General features: G+C 37.7%; 1 protein-coding gene and 1 pseudogene across 20 annotated transcripts in view; both read right to left on the bottom strand.

Moving 5' to 3' along the window:
- Positions 1–26,131, bottom strand: part of SIPA1L1 (signal induced proliferation associated 1 like 1) — a 375,245-nt gene that overhangs the window by 95,448 nt on the left and 253,666 nt on the right. For all 20 annotated transcript variants that reach the window (XM_038545124.1, XM_038545128.1, XM_038545132.1 and 17 more), the window contains 2 exons: positions 24,912–25,100; positions 8,999–9,173 (listed from right to left, as the gene is read on the bottom strand). In XM_038545124.1, the coding sequence (XP_038401052.1) occupies positions 8,999–9,173; positions 24,912–25,100 (364 nt within the window). The remainder of the gene's footprint in view (positions 1–8,998; positions 9,174–24,911; positions 25,101–26,131) is intronic.
- LOC102154904 lies at positions 9,776–10,285 on the bottom strand (annotated as a pseudogene).

Raw genomic sequence — 26,131 nt, 5'->3', positions numbered from 1 at the left:
GAAGTGTTAAATTTTAATTAGGGGGTCAGTGAAAATAAATGTAAAATAGTTTCCCATCCAAGTTTATACACCCCTAAATTCTGTCCACAGACATCAGAAGAAGGACATCTTTTCCAATACTTTTAAGAGAAATGTTTTGTTCTTAAGAAACAAAATTTAACAAGACTGTAACACTGAATAACAAAGATATTAGAGCAATGTCCAACAATGTTTTAAGACTGTGCTCTGCTCTCACCTTTCTTAAACAGCAACCTCTACCCACTTGATCATTAACAAACCAATTGGCCACAAACCACTGGACACCAGAGAAGGGAATTATTAAGTGTCCAAACGAAAGGGAGTACTACCTCTAGTCTTAAAGGCACTGGACTTAATAGGCTGCAAAATGACAGAAGTGCGTTCATTCTGGGTAAACTGAAGCCTCCATCAACCATACCGTTGAGGACCAGAACAGTTTCCTGCATTTTAGAGAAGCTCCAAGACAAAGCCCCTGGCATACACCATGAGGCAGTTGTTCTCAAATTTAGTATGCACAGTGGCATCTGGAGAACTGGTTTAAAGGCAGATTCCCATGCACCACCCCCAGTGGGTCTGGGGCTGGGCAGAGGAATCTATTTTAATAAACACCCCCAGGGTGACTGTAATGCAGTAGCTCCACTGCCCTTAGGCACTGCTCCAAGAATAGACCACAATGGTGGCTTGCACAAAGACTTGTAAAAATGTTCAAGGGCCTGGTGTTTCAACCTCAAGCTTCTTGGAGATCTTAATTTTTAAAGCTGACATTAGATGCAAAGGGTTAAAAGCAAGCTAAAAGTGAAATAAAGCATAGATTACACTTCAAAAATTGAAAAAATATGTACCAACATATAACTTCCCAAGGAAAAAAAAATCTTCTAAATGCTAATGACCAGCAACACAAAAACTACAAATTACTACAATAAATAATTGAACTATCTAAGACAGGTCTCAAGTATGAAGAACATATCTACTGTTAAGGACTCTTGCTATAAATAACTCTTGAACTGATTAGGACATTTTTAAAACCTTAAAGTGAACGTGTCAGCTTTGACATGTACTTACATGTGTTTCAAGTCAATTTTGAGCAAAATTAATGAACCAGAAAAGAGACTGTCATCTAGTATTCATGAATTACATTTCGCTTTCTATGTCTGTCTAATTCTAAAAGGATTCTACTGCCAGAGAGAGAAGCTGATATGGAAGACAACGCTGAAGATAATCTGTTTTTCTACTGCTGGCACATTCTCTCTTTCCTTTCTGCATGCCTCATTTACAAAATGTACACTGCTTGACCAGCCTTTTTCTGGGGACTTTTGGAAACCCCCAAGTTTTGCTGATAAACAGTTTGAATAGTTTCAGAAGTTTCCGAGATGAAAAAGGGCCAAAATAATGAAATTTTCCTTTCTGAGAAGAAAGGAATACCAAAATCCTGAAAATACTAAGTACATAAAAACAAAATTGTTAACCTTTATCGGGGAGAATGGAAAATGAGGTTTGTTATATATTCTAAAGAATACAGCATCCAATGTTGCTATTACTATATATTTTTAGTGACCCTGAAACCCTGAATCCATGAAAAATTTAATAGCATGACAATCAGGAAAATGAAAATGACAAAAGTCCTTTTCTCTCTGGCTGAAGAGAACATATGTTGAAAATTTTCTAAAGGGAAATATGCTTTAAGAAGAGAGTTATGGAAGGAAGATAATGCTCCTTCATATTTGGTGAGGAGCTTTAAAAGTCAAAAAGTAAATTCCGGCATCCTATGGGTCATCTTGATAATCATATTATTTGCTTGCAAATCATACTACCAGCAAGTGGCACACACCCACTAATAAGGTCAGCACTCTATGCTAAGTCATAGAAAGTAAAATTTCTAATATTCCGTGTAGATAAAAGGCACTGAATAATTGAGGAATGGTGACAATATTTTTCTCAGCTGCTTTGAAAAAGTGTAGATACATGATAACATCCTACATTAGGTATTTCTATTTGAAGATGGTATGAACTGGTTAATTAATGAGTTTGGAGAACAGTTTCAGATTGTGTCATAATCATCCTTGACTGCTCTTTTGGGCTCAACTCTGTTACTTTTAGGTAGTCTGAAACCTTCGTTGATAAGGTGAATGTATATAAATCTGAATGAGGAAAAGTAATCAGACTTTCATAACAACCATTTCTCAGTCACTAACAGATGTATTGGAGTTAAGAAAAGCTAGATGAAAGAAAACAAGCCTATGGAATTTGATTTCAGGAAAGTTCCTAGTTTTAAATATTTACGAACACATGAGAAAAGTAATCTCATTAACTAAACACACGCTGGCTAAATAAAGTCAACAGAATGAAGAAGGCTTAAGCTCCATTAATTAAATGTAACTCACCACTACAGAACATGTCAAATGCAAGATGAAATCAGATTGCTTGTAGGTCGCATTTTTATCCCTTTATTTAATTTGAAATATAATAATAGTCAGGTGGCTGCTGGGGACCACCCCTTGAAGACCCTCAGATGTCCCATTTATGCACCTCGCCTCAGGGTCTGGGGAATGCAGAAGTTAATGCTCAGAAACACAGCCAGGGCCCCGTACTGACATCTGGAACATCAGCACATATTCAAGAGGAGACACACTTCTGCCCTTGTGGTACTACGCACTCACTCACTAATGAAGTATTTGGGGAAATCAAGAATTTCTACCTACTCTGGCATCCACCGTGTCTACTAGTATTTTTTCAAGGTACATTCAGCCATGGCCAGGAGATGTGTTCCTTTACTTCAGTAAGGGTCAGACCAAGAAGGGTTTGTTGTCCTGCCCTTGACCATGACAGAAGAATCCACACTGTTTCAGTTCAAGGCATGTGTGAGTGTGCATGTGAATGTACACTGTGCACGGAGCCTCACATTTGAGCTTCTTAAAAATCAGTAACAGAGGGGTGAGAAAAGTTGAGACAGTGCGAGGCTGGCACTCAGGAGTTAGCCCCTACTGTTTTCTGCTAATGACTCACTTGGCAAGACATCTACAATTACCTGGATTCCCAATTTGGAAGTAAGAATATCTGAATTTGAATGACAGCAGCATCATTTGCTAAAAGACAACAGGTCATTTCACTTCTCTGCCTGTTGATATTCTTACAGCTGTGAGGATTAAGTGAAATAATGTATATGAAAGGGCTAGCCCATAAAGAAGATGCTCAAGATGTGATTAGAATTTAGAATTTTGTGCAGTTGAGGTAAAAAGTGTAGTTTCCTTAAGTAGGAACCTTTACATATTTTAATTTCTTTGCCAAGTGCATTCCAGGAACACGCACAAGAAAAATCTTAGAACAGTTCAAAGTTAAAGAGGTGAAAAAAGAATCCTTTTCTTCATTCATTAGTGCCTACAACTCCATATGGCCCTCTGCATATACAGAGCATTTAAGCAATGGTAGTTGTCTCCAGTTCTTTATCAAAGTTTAAATATTCCAAATAAAGGACTTATTTTCTTTATGAAAAAGCTTGTATCTCTTCTGAGACTCTGAATCTCAGAGGTACGTAACACTGCTGAAAAATGGGGAAGCAACAAGCGTTCACTAATTTGCAGCAAATGAATGAAAGCAAGGCTTTTAAGGAATGCTTTACAAGGGCTTCTAAAGTCTCCTATGTTGGGTCTTGACAAATGAGCCTCATCCAGGAAATGATTTTCCAAATAATCATCCATATCCACAGCTAAACATGAAGGTGGTCTCCAGCTTTCAAACAACAAACTGCTTTGTGGTAAGTTTATTTTTGTCTTTACTGCTGTATGAGAGGATGGTAATTATCTAGAGGTCATGTCATCCAAATACGGAGACAAAGTGAGGAAGAAAAAAAATCCACCAATGAAAATGTCTTCATTATAGAACTGGTCCAACCCCTGTCACATCTGTAGCTTGTTTGCTAAAAGACCTTATTTCTGAACCAAGAAAAGAGACTTGTATGAAAAACTGGGAAAAACAAGAAATGGTTCAATAGCTCCATCAAAAATCTGAATAGAACTGTAATGCATGACAAGCAAAGCCGTTTCTTGAGATGGCTTCGGTACTTTGAGCCCAAGGGCTTGAGAAAGGGATGGACACAACCACAAGGCAGAGTTCTGGGCTTCACTGTACTTAATTGTACATTTATGCTTTTTCTGAACACTTTATCAACCATAGCACTAGGGTCTGTTCTACTTCCCAAGTACTTATTACCTGTCTAACCTTGGGCACTTTAATCTAAAGAAGCCAAGTCTGTGAAATGGGAATAACTAGTACTCAGCAAGGTCTGTGAGGGGCTACATGAGATGACAAATATAAAAAGTACCTGGGACTTTTGCTTCCAGCCAGCCACACAAGTACTCGGTATAGGACTTGTTTTCCCATTATAAGTAACTAAAAAACTGACAAAATATCTGAAACAGCCTTTTTTTCACACATTTTTATAATAGACAGCATTGGATAATGATCCTAGAGAAAAAAGAGCCAAAGAAGATGAACCCTCTGATCCCACTAGGTTTTCTACCTGGAGGTACTTTTGGAACAACAGCACAGAGCATGGCTCTGAAGAGGAAAGCCAAAATATACTTGTGTTTAGGAAGCCTGAGGTAGCTGATATTTGCTGGGCAGAGCTACACTGTGAAAGGGGTTCAGAAATCTGCATAAGGGCCCCCTTGAATCTTGGGTTAAATAGTATAAGCTGCACACACAGAGTAAGATTCCAAAAGCCAGGCAAAGAAAAACTATTAGGGTAATGTATAGCATGGTGGCTATAGTTGGTAATACTGTACTGCATATTTGAAAGTTGAAGAGTAGATCTTAAAAGTTCTCATCACAAGAAAAAAATTTTTGGTAACCTTGTATGGTGACACATGATAACTAGACTTTTACAATATACACAAATATTGAATCATTACATTCTACACCTGAAACTAATATAATACTATGTGTCAATTATACCTCAATAACAGAAAAACTATTAGGCAAAGAAAAACTACCAGAGAATTGTAAAGCAAACAATTCTCACAGTCCACATAAGGTTCAAAGACACTCAAGTTCTAACCAGCCACAGTAGAGACCTCATTAAACATGCAGGTATTCAGACATAAGAAAAATCGTGCCTCAGTAGAAGAGATAAATTAGACAGTAAAGAACTGCCCTGGGTATGCTTTAATAAAGCTTAAGAAAAAGGTTTATAAAGATTAAGCTGTTTTGTATGTAACTTATCTGCCTACCAAAACTAAACTCAACACTCTTTAAAGACAACAAAATTTAGACACTCAACCATAAAATATTCACAATATACACTCTCCAATCAAAAGTAACCAGACACATGAAGCAGTAACATAGAACTCAAAAGCAGGAGAGAATCTGTTAAATGGAGACCTCATATGAAGGTTGATGGAACTGGCATGCAAAGACTTTAAAACAGCTATCATAAATACGTTCAAGTATTTAAAGAACAATATAACTTAATGAGAAAGTAGGAAATATAAGAAAAGAGGACCAAATTCAATTCTGGCCCCGAAGATGAAAATTTCACTGGACTGGATTAACAGCAGATTAAGACACTATGGAAGAAAAGAAAAAATAGTGAATTTGGAGGATATATTAATAAGAATTATTCAAATGGGGGGATCCCTGGGTGGCGCAGTGGTTTGGCGCCTGCCTTTGGCCCAGGGCGCGATCCTGGAGACCCGGGATCGAATCCCACATCGGGCTCCCGGTGCATGGAGCCTGCTTCTCCCTCTGCCTGTGTCTCTGCCTCTCTCTCTCTCTGTGACTATCATAAATAAAAAAAAAATAAAAAAAAAAAGAATTATTCAAATGGAAGCATAGAAAAAAAGGTTAAAAAAATAAATCAACAGAGCCTCATTAACCCATGGTATGTCAGTGAGTGACCTAATGTATGTATAATTGAATATTCAGAAGATGGGGACAGGAAAAAATAAGTCAAGATTGGCAATTACTGGGATCCCTGGGTGGCACAGCGGTTTGGCGCCTGCCTTTGGCCCAGGGCGCGATCCTGGAGACCTGGGATCGAGTCCCACGTCGGGCTCCTGGTGCATGGAGCCTGCTACTCCCTCTGCCTATGTCTCTGCCTCTCTCTCTCTCTCTGTGACTATCATAAATAAATAAAAAAAAAAATTAAAAAAAAAAAATAAAAGATTGGCAATTACTGGGACACCTGAGTGGTTTTGGCTCAGGGTTTCCCGGAATCCCAGGATTGAGTCCCACATCGGGCTCCCTGCTTCTCCCTCTGACTATGTCTCTGAATCTCTCACGAATAAATAAATAAAATCTAAAAAAAAAAAACTGGCAATTACTATTTTTATTTGATAAAAACTATGAATCAACAGATCCAATCACACTTACACTGCTGAATATAAAGAATATGATCCTTTAAGAACAGTTGAACTGGAAAGCTTTCTCTCTCCCCCTCCTCTCCTTTTTTTTTTTTTTTTTTTTTTTTTTTTAAGAGTGGGGAGAGGCAGAGGAAGAGAGAGAGAATCTTATGCAGACTCCATGCCCAGAGCAGAGCCTGACTTGGGGCTCAATCTCATGATCCTGAGATCAAGACCCTGAGCTGAAATAAAGAGTTGGGATGCTTAACCAACTTAGGCACCCCAGTATTTTCTGTTTTCAATTATTATATTAAAAGAAAGACTTAGGTGACACAAAATAAGATTGGACAAAATATGGTGAAATGACCTCCTAGCATACAGAGCAAAGTTTCATCTCTGGGTGTGCCATGGTCAGTGAGAGGCTGCTGGAGTATGCAGAGGCTGGTTTTGACCCTATCAGCTCAGAGATAACAAACTGCCTCTGTTCTGAGCTTTAGAATAGAAATATTCTCTTTCTGTTACCTGGAGAAAAACTGATACTCTGAAAGGGCAGAAAAAGAAACTACAGACTCTTCTGCTCATCAGTTTTACCCTGAAAGGTTATAGAGGCCTGTCATGAGGGCACTGTAAGTGAAAAGGGAACTCCTTCCCTGCTGAATTATTACACTATAAAAACGTGCCATTAGAGACAGTTGGCTAATCTAGGTTTATCCCCCTCTAGCTTTCACAGTCATTGGGATATTGGGACAAAATATGCATAGAGTGCTTATTTTGCTTATTCCATTGATGCTACACTGCTTAATGTATCATCCTACTATACATTTCTCACATTGACTTTCATCACGAAGAAGTGCCTGGGAATATGTGAATGCACAAAAAATACAGTCTTATCAGTTTCTAATCTGGCCATTCATGTATAGAATCAGGGTGCTTAAAATGTCCACAATAGCTGAACTCTGGAAAAGAGCTCAGATGTCCATCAACAGATTAACAGATAAATAAGATGTGGTATATACATACAATGGAATATTACTCAGCCATCAAAAAGAATGAAATTTTGCCATTTGCAGCTATGTGGGTGGAGCTAGAGGGTATTATGTATGCTAAGCGAAATAAATCAGAGAAAGATAATTCTACGATCTCATTCACATGTGGAATTTAAGAAACAAAGCAGATGAACCTAGGGGAAGAAAAGGAAAAAATAAGATAAAAACAGAGAGGGAGGCAAACGATAAGAAACTCTTAACTCTCGTGAATAAACTAAGGGTTGCTGGAGGGAAGGTGGGTGGGGGCATAGGGTAACTGGGTGATGGGCATCAAGGAGGGCACTTGATGTGAGGAGCATTGGGTGCTACATGCAACTGATGAATTACTAAATTCTACCCCTGAAACTAACATACTATATATTGAAAAAAAAAAAAAAAAAAAAAGAACCAGGGTGCTTATTATATTCTCTTCCCAGACCCTTTCATATAGCTCTTTGTGGTAAGGATAATTTATATAACACAACAAATTGGGACAACATGAATGAAGCGTATTGGGCAAATGTCAGAGCATCTGGAAAAGAAGGGTCTCAGGACATATTGAGATTGAACATTTTATGCACTTGCAGGCACAGTATGGAACGTTAAAATAATATTTAAGAGTTGAGGCTATTTATGGGCTTTAATAGTCTCTCTTGCATGTCGTTTCCAAGTTGGCAACAGCAAAACCATGGCAACAGGAAATTCTTCCCTGCAGTGGAGTTTATGAATGCTTTTCTGTTTTCATGACTCAACTCCTTATTTAATTTCCTGTACAGAAAATCGGAGAGATTACTATAGACTGCAATACAGATGTGCTAATCCAAAGACCCTCTCAAAGAAAAACAGGTCACAGGTGTCCATGGATGGATCTTGAGATAAAATTTAAAACTGTCTTCTCACAGACACACAGCAGACATCAACATACTCTAACCTTAATAGATACTTAAGAACTTAACTATGTTATTAAAGATTTGGGGAATGACAGTGTAAAACCTTGTATGTTCATAAGCCATAGCTAAAACAACTGTTTCATCGTTGTACTTTTAATCAACACATATCAGGAGCGAAACTAATACCAAAGCTAAGAAGCCGATTTTCTTAGGGATTCAATTAGACTATGAATAATAAAAATAGAAAATAAGCAAACAAAAGCCCTCAATGTTAATAGAATACATACATACCATACAAAGGCTAACTGCATAGATGACTGCATCAGGATTACGAAAGAAATTCATGAAAGTAAAAAAATTCTAGGGCTTACAACCAGATGGTTCTAAGATTCTGGCATTTTTAACTCACTCCAACATTCAGCTAAATATAGTGAAATTTATGCAACACTATCCAGGAGCAATTCTGCATGATTTGCACCCACTGCTCTACTACTTCATCAACACTTCTGATAACACTATTTTTTTTTTTTTTTAACAGTCCAATCCTAGCTACTTTGATTATAGTCTTCAATTGTTTTGGTGCCACATCCTCCCTCTCTGGCTTCCTCTCCCCTATCACCAGCAGTGTTCCGCAGTAAATGGCAATGTTGTTTTATGGGCAATTTAGCAGATGAACATCAACACAGCAGGAAGGAAATAAGCCTAGCAGGAGAGTCTAAGTATTTCTTACTTTTGGTGTCAAGCTGCGCCCGATACTTCTCAAATCCTTTGAGCCGAACACGCTCTCCCAATAGCTGAAGGAATTCCTCAAAGGCCGGGCCGGCTGACTCATTGTTGTACATCTCTTCTTCAGTGCTCTGTCCGGCTCTGCAGTACATGATGCCAACCTTCTGCTGATAGTTCAGCTGTGGAGAGAGGCAGTACATTGCATATAGAGACAGACCCACCTTGCCCACTAACTTTTAGGAGTCGATAGAGCACACGCCCATCATATAGCTAACATCTCTCTTCTCTTCAAGTCATTTTTTCTTTTTTAAAGATTTTATTTATTTATTCATGAGACAGCAGAGACATAGGCAGAGGGAGAAGCAGGCTCCCTCCAGTTCCCTGATGGGAACTCAGTCCCAGGACCCTGGGATCACCACCTGAGCCATAGGCAGATGCTCAAGCCCTGAGCCACCCAGACAGCCCCCTTGAAACCATTCTGTTTTAATTTTTCTGCCTCTAATCCAAAAAAAAAAGAAAAAGAAAAAGAAAAAGAAAAAAGACAGTAGAACAAGCATCTATAACTATAATCTTCACAAATTTAGATAAAAGGTTAGGAAAACGAATTAACACTTTCTGTACACCAAGATCACACATCATTAGAACAGATTTTGATACTGTAGGGAATTTCTCTGAATGGATTACAAATACAAAATGAGTCTGTAAAAAAACATCTTGACAAAAAAAGGTAATTTTTTAACATATGAAAAGACATTTTATTATTATTTTGCTATATAACATATTAGTGAATATACTCAATTGTGTTTCTCAAATGGCAAATGTGACAAAAGATAACATCTTTTTGATTCCTGAAAACCTCAGTATCATCTGTCTTTGGAGGATCCAGTTTCCTAAGACGTCTATGATACTGTCCGTGAGGATACCAACGATTCTTAGTAGTAAAGAACATTTTGCCAAGTTGTTCTATCATGAGTCCTTGCTCAGAGTGTTCATTTTTTTCTTCTAGTCTGGTTTTCAGCACTTGGTCATGTGTTTCTTCATTATTATGCACAGGATCTGGCTGAGGGATAGGTTTTGTAAGCTCATATGGCATGTCCACAGAAGGGTGGTAGCATACTATTGTCCTGCCGTCAGATGTCAAAGAAAGCTCTACTTTGCAATTATAGTCATCTGGTAGAGGAGAATACGTAGATTTATGACAAACACAATATAAAGCTCCATTTTGAATTGGAAATAAATGTTTCCAGACAGTTCTGTTTGATATTGCCCATTTTACTGCTGCCTATGCCATGGTCAATCAAGATGCTATTGGGTGTTGTGAAAGATGATCTGAAGAGAGACGGATTTTAAATTCTGCTTCCACGCGTAACTATTTTCATCCCTGTGTCAGCGGCACCACGAGCCCGCCATTTTACCTCAATCCCGGTTATTTTTTTAAATCATCTCCCCCTTTTAGAAAGGGAAGGCTTTACAAATTTAAAAGCAGAGGTTCACTTTATAAAAGATACTTAAAAATATATTGTTTCACACTAAAAAGCCCATAAATCTACTTGTGAGGTTTTTTGCCTTTGGTAAAACTGGAAAAGATTTCATTCCCAATGCCGTTTTTCCAATATATTAAATTATAAATCTGACATATCTTTGTTAGAGCTTTAGCATCATCAACAGTGTACTTTTCAAGTATTTTTCTAAAAGATGAGTGCCTGAATAGAAACTTTAAACTTAAAAGGGGTTTCATAATGGCAAATCAGCTAGTGGCAAATATTCCTTCCTCAGAGACATTAAAACAAATCATTCAGGAGATTTAAATATGATATAACATTAATCAAAATATTTATACATCATTGAAAAGTCTAGTCATTCTGCAAACAAATTTTAAGGTGGTATTAGTCATTTAACAAAATGTTAGTTTTTCTTTTTCAGATTTATTTATTTATTTATTTGAGAGAGAAAGAGTGCACGTGTGGGAAAGTAAGGTGGGGGGAGAGTAGACAGAGAGAGAAGATCTGGAAGCTTCTGAGTGTGGAGCTTGACATGGGGCTGGATTCCAAGACCCTGAGATCACGACCTGAGCTGAAACCAAGAGTCAGACGCTCAACCGACTGACCCACCCAGGGGCCCCAAGATGTTAGCTTCCAATATAAAAATTTAGACTTTAGACTCCCCACAGAAATCGAGGTGCTCCATACTGCTTTGTCCTCTTTCCAGAGTGGCACTGCAACCACTGCATCAGTTAATTTTCATCTCCCAAAGTGAAAAGGGGAAGATAAGAGGCAAAATTTTAATAGCTAACATTTACTGAATATTCTCCATATGTCAATTGCTGTTTAGTATTTAAGATACATTAGCTTATCCTCACAACAGCCCATACAGCTAATATTATCCTGTGTGACATATCAGCAGAGTAGGAGCACAGAAAGAGGAAGTGACTGGTCTAGTAGGGAGACACAAAACCACAAACTCAGTCCCGTGACTCAGCACCATTAAATATTACCAAGATTCAAGCAGTCTTGATTTCTAGCACTCCAACATAGTCCACAGCCTCTGATTTGCACTTCTGAAGTTGAAAGGTTAAAAATCAAATTTAAGCAAACACATCTGGCAGTAAAACTCGATGTGGGATTAGTACTTTTAATTAATTAATTAAATTAATTAAATTATTATTTATTTAAGTACATTAGTACTTTAATTTATTCTACATTATATGAATATTCACATTTTTCCCCTGTAGAAATATTAATGTGATTGTGGGGTGCTCAGAACCCACTGGGAATATTACTATATGATGTATACATTGTTATCCTTATAAAATGTGGACATTTCTGAATTCTGAAACACATCCAATCCCTGCCATTTTACATAAGTGACTGTGAACCTGAGCTACTCTTTCCAACTTTCTAAACCAAATGACTCCTAATAGTAACAAGAAAATGTCATGGGGGAAAATCTCTCACTTGCCTTCCTCCCTCCACTGCATACTACCTATTTGACAAGGAAGTTCCACAGCCTTTATATGACCCCCCCAGACATGAGAGCTCCCTAAAAGTGCTATAATTGCACAGAATTGACTCCACCTTGCTCTGCCTATACCAGCAAGCAGAAGGTAAAGTTCCAAGTCTGAAACTTTCAAATAACTGGATACAGCAATAATGGAATATTATTTCTACTTCATTTAAGTTATTGACAGAAACACATTTGACTTATTTTCATAAACCACATGTAGGAAAAACGAAACAGAAGAAGTTAGAATAAAACCTACTGCACACTACTGACATTGCACCCTTCTCTCTGCTGGCCTGCTTCAAATGTCTGACCGTGGCTGACTAATGCTTGCAGTGGGACTCCCACAGGTAGAGATCACACCTTGGCTTTAGAATTAATCTGAGTACCTACCCTGTTAGGTCTCAACAAATAAAAAGTAGTGGTAGGCTCTGTGTCAACTACAAAAGAAGTCCTTAATACAGCCAGATCCTTACTCTCTCCCTGCATGGAGAGCTATCAAAGAGATGAAACCATGTGGAGAAAGGAAGGGGCTTTGAGTGATTTGCTGTTTGGCTCTGTGCCTCTCAGATCAGCCTTCTTGTGCCACAATGCAAAACAAAAGTCACTCTGTTCCAGAGAAAGCATCACAGTGACACTGGATTTGTAGATGGCTTTTTAAAACTTCTCAGATAAAGGCCTAAGATTTCACTGGGCAATGTTCAAAAGGATTCGTTTATATAAAAAAGGAGTTCACTACAGAGGGAAGTAAAGAGACTTGCCCCAAACCTCTGGAGAAGCTGAATCTGAGGCCACTGAGACAGTGTGCCGCCGTCTTTTGACGGATTTCTCCTACTCTAGTGAACTCCATTGGCAACTAGGAGCACAAACTGGTGTCTGCTGCTTGTGAGAAGAAGAAGCCTTTAAGAGGATTAGGAAATGTGTTAGAATGTCAAATTTCCTCCGGTTTGAAACTGTGCCAAATGTCACTGTTCTATCCTCTAACGTGACAATACTACTATTCTTGGTTTCTACTGCAATTAAATCAAGGTAGGTGGTATTCTCTGAATGCAGGCTCCTGGGATCCTTAGTCAGCAACCATGTTCCCTGCCAGGGTAAGAGGAGCTATTAAGGAGGAGTTATGTAAATATAATAAGGAATGTGTCATGAGAAAGAACAAATGTACACGGAGTCAGAGCTAAGGTTTGGGGTTTTGAGTCATTATTAGGTTATATATATAACAGCATTTTTTTTTTGAGACACACACAAACACATCTGTATGGGTTTACATATATGAATATATAATACTTCCATGTAATGCTCAAAATGGAGTTATGATGACACCAGAAGCCATTCTGAGAACAGGTTGTATCTATCCACAGTTTAGGATTATTGCTTTGGATAATCTCAAGGTCATGCTATACAAAAGTCTTGTATGCATATCAGCTTTTCACAGAGAGCATTATGGAAGTGTCTGGAACCTCAACAATGTTCTATCATAAAAAGTAATGATGGTAAAAAAAAAAAAAAAGTAATGATGGTCAATAGGACAAAGGCTATATTTGAGATAAAGCTCTTGAAAGCAAAGTATCCTTAAAACCCTTACCAAAAGTGACATGGGCTCTCACAGCTAGGAACCATCAGTACACAAAATTGCTCTTCCTCTAATGAAGTGGATATTTCAACAGAATCAAAGGAACAAATACTGCCATCTGATTTGCAAAGCCCTGAGTTTCTGGGAAGATGAATGATAAAGTCAGAGCCCTCTGGCAACAGAAACAGATGAAGCATCAGCTTCTCAGAACTGATCTGAAGTTCTGCATTTTCAACTTTTTTTGCCTAGTGTCCCAGTCTCAGGAAGGCTACTGGGGCGGCAAAGACCATGAGAACAACTGACTTCTCAAATTCCTGTAAAATCTTCATGTTGTCTGACTTAATCCAGAAATTTAAAAGTCACTATGAGTCATAGTATTTCATTTTGAGGCAGTTCTCAGAGTGTGGGCCATAAAGCCCTGAGGGTGCTTGAGCTTTGCTCTGGGACATAGCTATTTGGAAAAAGTTTGATCCTTTCAGTTCGTGCTTTTAAATTCTGTTCATTACTACAACAGCAGTGTTTAAAGTGAGGATAATTTTGCCCCACTACTGAGGCAAAACCATTTTGAGATTACTCTCTGCCATATGAACTATGAGGTTCTGCAGTCTGCCTGGTGGAAGCAGAAACTCTTCCCAGACTTATGGGAGGTCCGAGGATTTGCCCCCCTAAACCTGTAGGGTGGTTCTTACCTTAGTCTCAAGTAGCTTCCTCAAATGCACGCACACTTACTAGTACTTACTTACCTCTGCAAACCCCATCCCTCCTTGGCTTCCCTGAACTCACATTAAGTCTCAACCCAGAGACACTGCTGGGCTTCTCCCAGATGCCCCTCCCAATAGTGCGGTCTGGAAACTCTTCAGGCAGAAAGCTGGTGTGATCTAACCATTCATTTAATTTGTAGCCCACCTCCCAGAGATCACTGTCCTTTGCTGCCTAATGCCCAATGTCCTAAAAATCACTGTTTCATTGTTTTGCCTAGTTGTTTTTAAAGTTGTTTCAGATGGAAAGATAAATCTAGTCCCTCTTTTCTTAATCGTAGCTGGAAGCAGAAATCTGTCTTGAATTTTTAAATTAACTTTATTGGTATATAATTTTTGAATAATAAACTGCATCCATTTGATGTAATGAGCTCTAATACACTGTACCACCATCAAAATACAGAAAATTTCCATTATCTCCAAGTTTCCTGATTCCTGTTGTAGTCAATCTCTGCATGAACTCACTCAGATGCTCACTGGTATTTTTTCCCCCACTATAAAATAGTTTTGCATACATTTTTAAGAATATTTTGGTTGGGTAATATCCACTGTGAGGGTTACTCTTCTGGCACTCTAGAAACCTGTGCCGGCTTCTACCTTCTCTTTAGGCTTCTGAGCACAACAAATGGTTGATGTTAACAACTAATTGTTCTATTCTACTTACAGTCCTTCTTCCAACGGTTTGTAATTTTTCTCTTGTTCTTCTGTTTTCAGAAATTTGTATCCTGATGGACATATGCCTGATTTTCTTTGTATTTATTGTGCTTAGGGCAGGCAGTGCTCCATAAATCCATCTTAATCCATTATCTTTCATCAACTTTGGAAATCTTTCTACCAATATTTCTTCAAATATTGACTCTGTACCCCAAATAATGCTTTGTTTTCCTCCTGGGAATTCCGTCACATATATGTATTTCATTCTGGCTCAATGCCTTTAATGTAGTTTTCTGTATTTCTCATTTTTAAAAAAATATTTTTGGGGGGGTTCTTTTTTGTCTCCATTCTTCAGTTTTAACTTTTCTGGTAACTGCACTCCTATGTCTGTTGCAGCATTATTTACATAACCATACTATGGAAGCAGCCCAAGTGCTCACTGACTGATGAATGGATAAAGATGTGGATATACACACACAATGGAGTATCACTCAGCCATAAAAAAAGAATGAAATCTTGTGATTTGCAACAACATGGATGCATTTAAGAGTATCATGCTAAATGAAACACTTCAATCACAGAAAGACGAATGCCATATGATTTCATTCATATGTGGAATTTAAGAAACAAAACAAACAAAAGCAAAGGAAAAAATGGGGGGAAGACAAACCATTTGTTCTTAACTACAGAGAACAAACTGATAGCTACTAGAGGGGAGGTGGGCAGGGGGAGAAGAAGGGGATGAAGGGGATGGAGATTAAAGAGTACATTTATCATGATTTTAAAGGAAAAGGAAAAGAAAAACAATTTTCTCATAGCTTATCCTCAATCCATCAATTTTCCCTTTTGCTCAATATGGTTCTTAAACACATCTATTGAAATGTTAACTTTTTCCATTCCAGAATTTCAATTTGATGGTCTTACAGATGCAGTGATTCCTGAGCTTCATTTTTGAATTCTGTAGCCCTCATGAAATTAAGGTTCATCTGTCACCTAACTTTTATCTGCAGCTTTATGTGGACTTAAGCCTCAAGCCTCTCATACAATAGCAAATGTCTAAGGAAAAAAGTATTGCATGATATTTTGGTGAATACCATTTTCTCAATTACTTCTTTCCTGGATCAAGTTTTTGGTGTTATGTTTCAGAACTCTTTATCAGGTCCTAGGTCCCAAAGAGTATGTCAAAACTCTTATAGTTTTACATTTCAATGATCCATCTGAATAAATTTCTGCATGATGTGTGATATCTAGATCAAGATTCTTATTTTGTCTGTGGATATTTAATTATCCCAGCACCTTTGCTTGAAAAACCTATCCTTCCTAAACTGAACTGTTCTTACACCTTTGTTAAAAATCACTTGGATATATATGGAGATGGATGGTATTTCTAGTTTTTCTATTCTGTTCCATTGATCCCTTAATCTGTCCTCCCAATAATAAAACATAGTTCTGATTACTATAGTCACATATTAAGTCTTAAAAATCAGGAAGAATAATAATTTCTCCCACTTCATTCTTCTTTTTCAAAATTGTTTTAGCTATTCTAGTTCCTTTGCCTTTCCATATAAGTTTCAGAATAATCCTGTCTACAATTACAAAATATCTTATTGGGATTTTGATATTGTGTTAACTATATATCCATTAGGAGAGAACTGAATCACTAATACGTTGAGTCTTCCAATCAATGAACATGGCATGTCTCTCCATTTACTTAGGTCTTCTTTGATTTCTTTCAGCAACGTTTTATAGTTTTTAGCACACTAGTCCTATATATGTTTTGTTAGATATATAACCAAGCACTTCATTTTTTATTGTGGAATTGTAAGTGGTACTGTATTTTAATTTTAGGTTCCACACATTAAGAGAAATCAAATTGAGAAATCAAATTACTTTTACTCCAAAGTAAAAAGCTTTTGTGCAGTGAAGGAAACCATCAAAAAAAGGAAAAGGCAAACTGCTGAACAGAAGATATTTGCAAATAATATGTCTGATAAGGGATTAATAAATACCCAAAACACATAGAGAATGCATACAACTCAACACTAAAGAAAAAATAACCCTATATAAGTAATCCAATTAATATGGGCAGAGAACCTGAAGACATTTTTCTGAAGAAGATATACAGATGGCCAAGGGACACATGAAAAGATGCTCAACATCACTACTCATCAGAGAAATGCAAATCAAAACCATAATGAGATATTACCTCAGAATGGTTAAAATCAAAACCACAAGAAATAATAAGTGTTGATGAGGATGTGGAGAAAAGGGAACCCTCATATACAACTGATGGGAATGCAAATTGGGGCAGCCCCTGTAGAAGATAGAATGGAGGTTTCTCAAAAAAATTAAAACTGAAAATGATCCAGTAATTCCACTATTGCGTATTTACCCAAAGAAAGTGAAAACACTAACTCAATAAGATAAACGAACCCCTATGATTATTACAGCATTACTTCCAACAGCCAAGATATGCAAGCAACCTAAGTGTCCATCAATAGATGCATGGATAAAGAAGATGTAGAATACATATACAATGGGATATTACTCTGATATTATGATTATAATCATAAAAAGGAATTAGATCTTGTCATTTACAACAACATGGATGGACCTAGAAGACATTGTGCTAGGTGAAATAAGTCAGAGAAAGACAAATACCATATGATTTTGTTTATATGTGAAATCTAAAATATACCAACAAACAAAGCGGAAACAAACCCACAAATATAGAGAACAAACTGGTGGTTGCAGGGCAGGGGTGGGTGGGTGCAGCAAGGACAAAATGGGTGAAGGGGAGTGGGAGGTACAGGCTTCCAGATACGAAATGAGTAAGTCATGGGGATGAAAGATCAGCATAGGAAATATAGTTAATGGTACTGTAATGTACTGTAATTACTGTAATACTGTAATACTGTAATACCGACAGACGGTAGCTACACTGTGGGGAGCATAACATAGTGTATACCCTTGTTGAATCACTGCCCTGTACAGCTGAAACTAATATAACACTGTGCGTCAACTATACTTTAATTAAAAGAAATAACAAAGATATCAAATTGATCACTGTGAATTGATGCTGAATCCTACAATCTTGCTGAACACATCTCCATAGTTATAGGAAGTTTTTGTAGATTCACGGGGGTTTTGTACACAGACCATCATGTCACCTGAAATAGGGACAGTTTTATTTTTTTACTTCCTTCATCTAACATCTTTTATTTCCTTTTCTTGCTTTATTGTGCTAACTGGCACTTCCAGCACCATGTCGAATAGCAACGGTGACAGCGTATATCCTTGTCTTCTTAACACTAAGTCTTTCATCAGTAATAGGATTTGAGCTATAGATGCTTCTCATTAAGTTAAGTAAGTTCTCTCTACTTCCATTTTTATCATAAATGACCACTGTGTTGTTCCTCAAATCCCATGGTCCTTAGTCAATCTGCCTCCTCTCTACTTTGCAAATTCACTTTATGTTTGCTTCACATACAGTCAGTGTACAAGGTTTTTACCTGTACTAGCAGGAAGAATAAGCAAAAAATAGATCTATCTCATATTTCCAGGAGCAAAGGTACAAACTTACTTCTAAAAAATATTTTGTTCGGTGTTTCTGGTTATTCTCATTTGGTGGGCTGGTCTGCAGCAAGCTACTCTGTCATTATTGGATATGAAGACCTTGCTAATTTTTTAAAATCCTCATGATTCACACCGATAGTTTACTTTGGCTTGTTCTTCATAAACATGACCACTTTCTTAACCACTTCTTAAAGACTCATCACTATACTGCCCCCTAAGAAGAATGTCAAAGAGACTGGAAAAATTCACTGTTATGAGCAAAAAATGCTAATTAGAAAATTTATCCTCATTGGGAATTACTAACAAAAATTAGATTGCTTTTTAAAAATGGCATAGATACTAGGTAGGAAAGTTATTTAAAAAATCTGACTGAGATGCTGTCAAAATTATTTATATTTGTGCACATATCCTAAGCTATTTTTATCTTCACATAACATTAAAAAAATTCTAAACAAACACAATAATCTAATGTGTGAAATTTCTTTTTTTTTTTAAATTTTATTTATTTATGATAGTCACACACAGAGAGAGAGAGAGAGAGGCAGAGACATAGGCAGAGGGAGAAGCCGGCTCCATGCACCAGGAGCCCGACGTGGGATTCGATCCCAGGTCTCCAGGATCACGCCCTGGGCCAAAGGCAGACGCCAAACCGCTGTGCCACCCAGGGATCCCTAATGTGTGAAATTTCTCAAAAAAATAAAATGCTTCATAATGGGTATTAAATTGGTAACAAATGTACCTGGTTTTGATTTGACATTAAGATGAATTTCTATTATATAGAAAAAGGCTCTTCACTGCAGCATTGTTTTTAATAGGAAAAGACTGGAATTAATCCAAATGCCCATCAATAGGGAAGCTGATAAATTATAGTATAGCAATATAATAGAATATTATGCAGTCATAAAAACAATGGGAAAGCTTTCTAAATATTGACATAGAAAGATCTCCAAAATGCATTACTCAGTGAAAAAAGAAAATGTCCACAAGATGTTATATTCTGTATAAGGAAGAATTAAGTCTCTATATGCATATTTGATGATATCTATATAAAGAAAGAAAGGAATACTTAAGAAACTGATAAAAGTGGTAACTGTAGGAAGGGGTGGCAGACAGAACAGAGTAGGAATGGAATCCTTCTGAGTAAACATAATTACTTTGATTTAATTACTTTGATTTCTGTACCACTCGAAGATATCAGCTAGTTATGGTACATTCCACAGGAAAGAAACTAGTTTAGATTTTTATATTAAAACTGAATTTAAAACACAATACACCACTGAAAGTCAGGACTGAAATATCTGCACCCAATTACTCTTTTTGGACTGCGAACCAGAGTCTTCACTGCATGTCTGTGCCATGCCCACCTCCATCCCAGTAAACCGCAGTCCTACCATAGTCAAATGTCTTCCAAATGCTACTGCTATCAGCTGTGTTAATCACAGAATCTTACCACTGGAAAGGACTCCAACCAGTCATCCAAACCTAGACTCACCCAGGCAAAAGAACACAGATGAGCTAGTGCAGAGTAATAATTACTTGTGAATAGACAAGATAAAGCTACCAGTGATACCTGATGACTGTCACGTGTATTTCTCTCCTGATAATGTACATATACATCCTTGAGTTATCTAAAACCAATGTGGTGTCCACCTGAACTTTAACTGTGTATTAGCTGTTATCATAATCTAGACGAAGAATAAAATTTCAGGAATGGTAATTGTTCTGCCAAAACTTCATTCATATAACATGGGTTTTGGGAAAAATGTTTTCCTTATGGTTCATTCTTTAAATCTAACTGCCTGAATCAAAGAAGAAAGTGGCTGGTCAAACTCATTTGTCCTCAGTAAAATACTGCAATATGGCAATGAATAGGCTACGCCAGCAGAGAATATCCTCCATATCCTTAATCAAAGAATCCGCACTATCCATTATTAAATAAACATTGCTGCTTTCCTTAACATTTATTCTTGAAATATTACAGACCTAATTAGATATGATCGTTTTCCCCTTTAACTTCAGTAACTTGAAGGGTAAGTTTTTAAGGAATATTTTCATTTCTTTGTATTTTTAAGAACTATCTAGAAAAATAGTAGAGATACTCATTTAGGTAAAACCACCACTGTGAACATGAAACTTGACATTTCCTATTGAAAACAGGACTACCGATTTTCTCTACTACAAACTGGCAATTGTACTTTAATATGTTATACTTAATACTGGGCACTCAAGCCAGCAGCAATAATGTCTGGAGCCATCTTTCCACAGTTTCTTCTCCCACTCATGGGAGGGAAAGGAGAATGGGGTGTTTGGTGCATTGCATAAGAATGTAGGCTCTGGAATCTGCATTCCTGGATTCAAGACCTGCCTCCACCAGACCTTAATTATGAATGCTGGGGGCTTTTGGCCTCTATGTCTCAGTGTTCTTGTCTGTAAAACAAGAACATTAACAGCACTGACATCAAAGAGTTCTGAGGACTAATTAAAGTAATTCATGTAAATTGCTTCACATGGTACCTGGCTTGGTCACTGCTCAATAAAAAAAATATCTATTTTTATTACTCTTTTCCATGTGCCTCGTACTCCTGTTCAGCTAGAGTGCTTTCATCCCTCTGTGCTTTGTTCTTATTGTTCTGAGTCTAGACCACCGCACTGCTTGCTCTCTGGCCTGATGAAATCCTCTTCCCCTCCACGGCCCATCTTGGGAATGGGCCTAAGCAATCATGACTTGGCCCTGTTGGCTTGCACCTCTATTGCTCTTCGTTTGCAATTCTCTTATTATATTCATTATATTAAACCTGACTTTCATTATAGTAATTTATGACCTTGTCTTTTTCATGGGTGAGGACTGTGTCTTACTAGCTTATTTATTCTTCATGGTATTTAACAATCTGCAAAGAGTGGTTCTCAATAAACATTTATTAGATTTGAAACAGTTGTGCTTACTTATGATGGTGAGCATAACATTATCCTGCCTGTACCAGCAGCTCTCTCATGGGATGCTTACAAAGATTAAATGAGATAGTGCATGTAATGGGCTACTAACAAGGTATTATTTTATCATTATCAACCACAGTTAATAGTTCTTTGGTGTGTATCATGTGCCGAGCCCAGGGGCTTTTCATTCCCCTTGCACTGAGTAGATAACATAAACGTGTTTTTTAAATGACTGATGAAGAAAAATGGCTCTGACATGGCAAATTTAAAAGTAACTATTAGCTGTATCATTAAAAAGTTGGCTTGAATAGTTCCTGATATTTCACAGCACAGTTTTGAGAATCTAAATAATTCGAGACATGCAAAGGTATAAAAACTTGCAAACTGTAAAAACAAAGGGCAGTATTCTACAAATGTGTGTACCCAGTGATCAGGACTCTTAAGGGAAAACAGTGCTGAGAAAATCTCCCATCTTCTCAACCATAAAACAGGCCAATGATTAGAACCTCTGTGCAGGGTGCAATGAGGAATAAATTGGGACATGGTGAAGTGCTTACAACAGTGTAATAAGAAAACTGGTCTACCTTGTTTTTATCATAAATGATGCTCTTAATTATCTAATAAGTGAACATCTTAGGGCCAAGACAGATAAAGTCAATCCAAAGTTGACCTGAATTTTCTGAGCCACAATCTGTTCTAAATTCTTGACAGTGTGATATCACTTAGGTTATTGCCCTGTATAGGGAGATGGACATGGGCATTAATAAATAGTGAGAGGCCCAGAAGGATATCAGGAAGGAGAATGTGAAAACTTGGATAAGCACGTATTCATTTTCTAAAACTTAAAATTTTCTAAAAATTAAAATGCCTAACTTCAGTTCCTGCAAACACATCAGCCTAATAAAATAAAAAACACATTTTTTTTATTTTTGTGAAATACTTTCTTTTATATATTACAGATATAATTTTAATTTGTTCTTCTATTCATTTCAGCGTTTAAAAGTGGTAAAATGGGGCAGCCCGGGTGGCTCAGCAGTTTAGCACCGCCTTCGGTCCAGGTCATGATCCTGGAGACTTGGGATCGAGTCCCATGTCAGGCTCCCCGCATGGAGCCTGCTTCTCCCTCTACCTGTGTCTCTGCCTCTCTCTCTCTGTGTCTCTCATGAATAAATAAATAAAACCTTTAAATAAATAAATAAGTAAATAAATAAATAAATAAATGTGGTAAAATGAGAAATTAAAGCACCAGAGATCTGAAAGGCAAAATGTCACGAATAAGGAAGCCAACAGTGTTTTCTTTTTCCAAGCATAATTATGTAAGATGTTTAAAGGGAAAAAAGATACTAAAGGAATTATTTAAATTAAACTTAAGGGGAGATCTAGAAGTCTAGATCTTTTGCAGTCTAGATGCAGTCTAGATGCAGATGGGTGCATCTTTTCAGTGAGTCTAGTTTCTTGATTTTATTCTATGAATCTTTTTAAATATAAGGATGTACAAAGCATGAAATTTTTTAAAATGATGACATGGATGGAAACAAAATGCTTTGCAATGATTTAAATGTGTACTCTACTGTATATATACACATTTCTTTTTAAAAATCTGTACATGTGAAAGGCACCAAAATAATCATTTTCTCAAAATGATTCCAAGGCATTAATGAGATTTCCTACCAAAAAAAAAAAGACTCCCCAGACTAAACTCCCAAGTATGCGTGTCATCTGCTTTTTATCAGCACAATCCTGGCTTTGAGAGCTATGGAGATATAAATGAAAAGACAGAGGCCAAGGAGGGTGGTGCCCCTTAGTCCAGATTTAGAGCTGCTTATATAGAATAGTAGGTTTTAAACTCTTAAGTTCTGCTGCCTAGTAAAATTTCCAAAATAAAACTAGGGAGACTATCCTAGGTTGCCAAATTTTAATTTTGCAGAGAAGAGCCATTAAACAACCAACACATATTATCATCAATTTATGAAGGAAAGGATATTTTAATACCCCCTTAGAATAAGCAGCCTGTAATTTTAGAACAGGCAGTTTTGTGAATTAAATACATTTAGCTTTAAGTGAAACTCGCTATATAGTGCTCTTATCTTTTCTATGTTGATGGGACCAGAAAGCATTCATTCATCACTAAGAGAGGGCCTAATAAGATGGGCCAGAGACCACACGAGATGTCTATAGTGAGGGCACCTACTTTTCACTGCATATGGGTACAACAAAAGGGGAAATGGTGATAAATACCTCCCTCCTATAAAATAACCTGTTCTCATGTAGGATTTACAACATTCAACTTGTCCAAACAGTTAAGCTTATTGCTACATCAGTGATCTTCTGAAGCACTGCACGTGGTCTGAATTGTATGTTATAAACATGGACACGCAGAGCCTACTTGAGATCTCTTTGTACAGAACGGACATCAGTTGGGTTGACTGGGGAAATGAATGGACAGAGAGAGTAATGATTAGAAAAGTTGTGTCCAGCCATTGGTTCATTTTCTACCCTTCTGCTGTCTCTGTATGGATTATCCTATCACCCATCTGCATCTTGACCAAATGGCCACACATTAGGGTATGAGAAGTATGGAAGTGAGAAAACCTTGAGCACTTTCCTTTTGTTATTAATTAGGACACAAATTTTAAAAATTATGTATTTAGAAATCTTGGCTAGAATACATCTTTAGTGGTATAAATAGATTTTTGAAAACTGAAGTGTTTAAGAATATCATGGTATAGTGGCTAACAGCACAGGCTCCAAATTTATTAACCTCATGAACTTGGGTTTACTACTCCGTTTCTCTGTGCCTCAGGGTCCTCATCTCTAAATGGGGATTTGTAAATAATGGTGTCATTCTCATAGGTTTGAGAGAGTAAATGGGGTAACATATTTAAGGCACTTACAACAGAGCCTGGTGAATATATTACTCTTACTGCTACTACTTATTCCTAGAGTACCTGAAAAACTCACAGCAGTTTTGGAAAATCTTATACTGGAAGAGTTGAACACAGTTTAAGAACCATATCCAGGGCAACCCAGGTGGCTCAGCAGTTTAGCGCCCCTTTCGGCCCAGGGCGTGATCCTGGCGACCCGGGATCGAATCCCACATCGGGTTCCCTGCATGGAGCCTGCTTCTCCCTCTGCCCGTGTCTCTGCTTCTCTCTCTCTCTCTCTCTCTCTGTCTCTCATGAATAAATAAATAAATATTTTTTTTAAAAAAGAACCAAATCCATCAATTCGGATGTAGAAAATTTCGTCAAATGAGAAATGTTCGGAGCCCAGAGACTTAAGAAGAAAGAAAATAAATAACTGCAAAGATATCATCCCTGGCAATAAATGGTATCTGTTTTCCTTGTCAAAAGAGAAATATCAAGGTCTGTATTCTGGAAATCTGGGCAGCAAGAATGTTTTCCCCCAGCAACCAAACTCACCCCTTGTTCATCCAGTTTCATGAGCTGCTCTGTGACCTTGGGGGTATTGAAGGCCAGCCGCAGGCACTGGACATTAAGCTCAGGAATCACATGCTCCAGCACTTCCTTCAGGGGCAGACCTCTGGCTGTCGAGTGCTTTGCCGTTGAGGGAATGGCATCCTCCAGGACCGAGCCTCTCAGTGTCATGAGCTGAAAGACAGACGTGCTCTGATGAGGCCTCTCTCGGTGTGGGAGAGGTGCAAACACGCAGACTGCACCCACACGGCACCCATACCCGAGGCTGCGATGCCCCCTGAGAGTGGGGAGAGGCTTCTGAATGAGGAGGGTGACAGAAAATACTCTGCATATGAAAAACGAGGCCAACGCTTCCAAGAAGACCCAGGCAAGTCCAAAGGAACACATCATCAGGCCTTCCAAAGACACCTACTTCAAGAACAAATAAAGCATTTCCATAAAGACCTCAGTAAGCTCAAGGTCTTCATATGGCTGTAAACTGCCACTAACCAAATTGAGGAGATATCCCAGAGAAATATCTGAAGAACAAATGCTCAGGATTTAGATGTTGCACCTTTTAAAAAATTTTACATTATGTTATAGTATTACATAATTATTTTACATTATGTTATTCTATTACACAATTTTATTAGATTATTTAATTACAAAAGATAAGGGGAAGGATAAAGTTTTAAATTTCATAACATACTGCTGACAAGCACAAGCTATCTGTATCCCCAAATGCTACTACAGTAAGACCATGACTGTAGTTAGTACAGCAGCATAGTCAATAGCACTGCAAGTCACTTTCAATTTCCCCTTATTTCTTAAGATACTTTCCATTATTATGAAATAGAAACATAAGCAAAGAAATTTCCCTATGAAATAATGATCTGTTGAAGTAAATACGAAGCCTAGAGCAGTCTCATTTCCCAAAACGTTGTCATGCTGCACAGTTGTTAATACAACATAAACACCATAAACACTGTATGGTGACCCATCATGTGGAACACCTGCCCATGAAGCCGGTAGGGGGTAGGGTGAGGCCCTGGACTGCAGCAGGAGTGGCCAAGAGCTAACCGAGGAAGGAGTGCGTGCTGATGGGCAGGTGTGGGGTGTGCAAAGGGCAGGGGGAAGAAGTACACGATGGCAATTCAGAAGGCTTGTGTTTACTGAGGGAAGTGTAACATGTTCAGGTGGAAAAGGGTCCCAAGGCAGGAAGTGGA

Source organism: Canis lupus, chromosome 8 (genome assembly GCF_011100685.1).
Source record: "Canis lupus familiaris isolate Mischka breed German Shepherd chromosome 8, alternate assembly UU_Cfam_GSD_1.0, whole genome shotgun sequence".
Taxonomy (NCBI): Eukaryota; Metazoa; Chordata; class Mammalia; order Carnivora; family Canidae; genus Canis; species Canis lupus.
The sequence above is the reverse complement of the archived record's forward strand: the minus strand, read 5'-3'. Positions and strand labels throughout refer to the sequence as shown.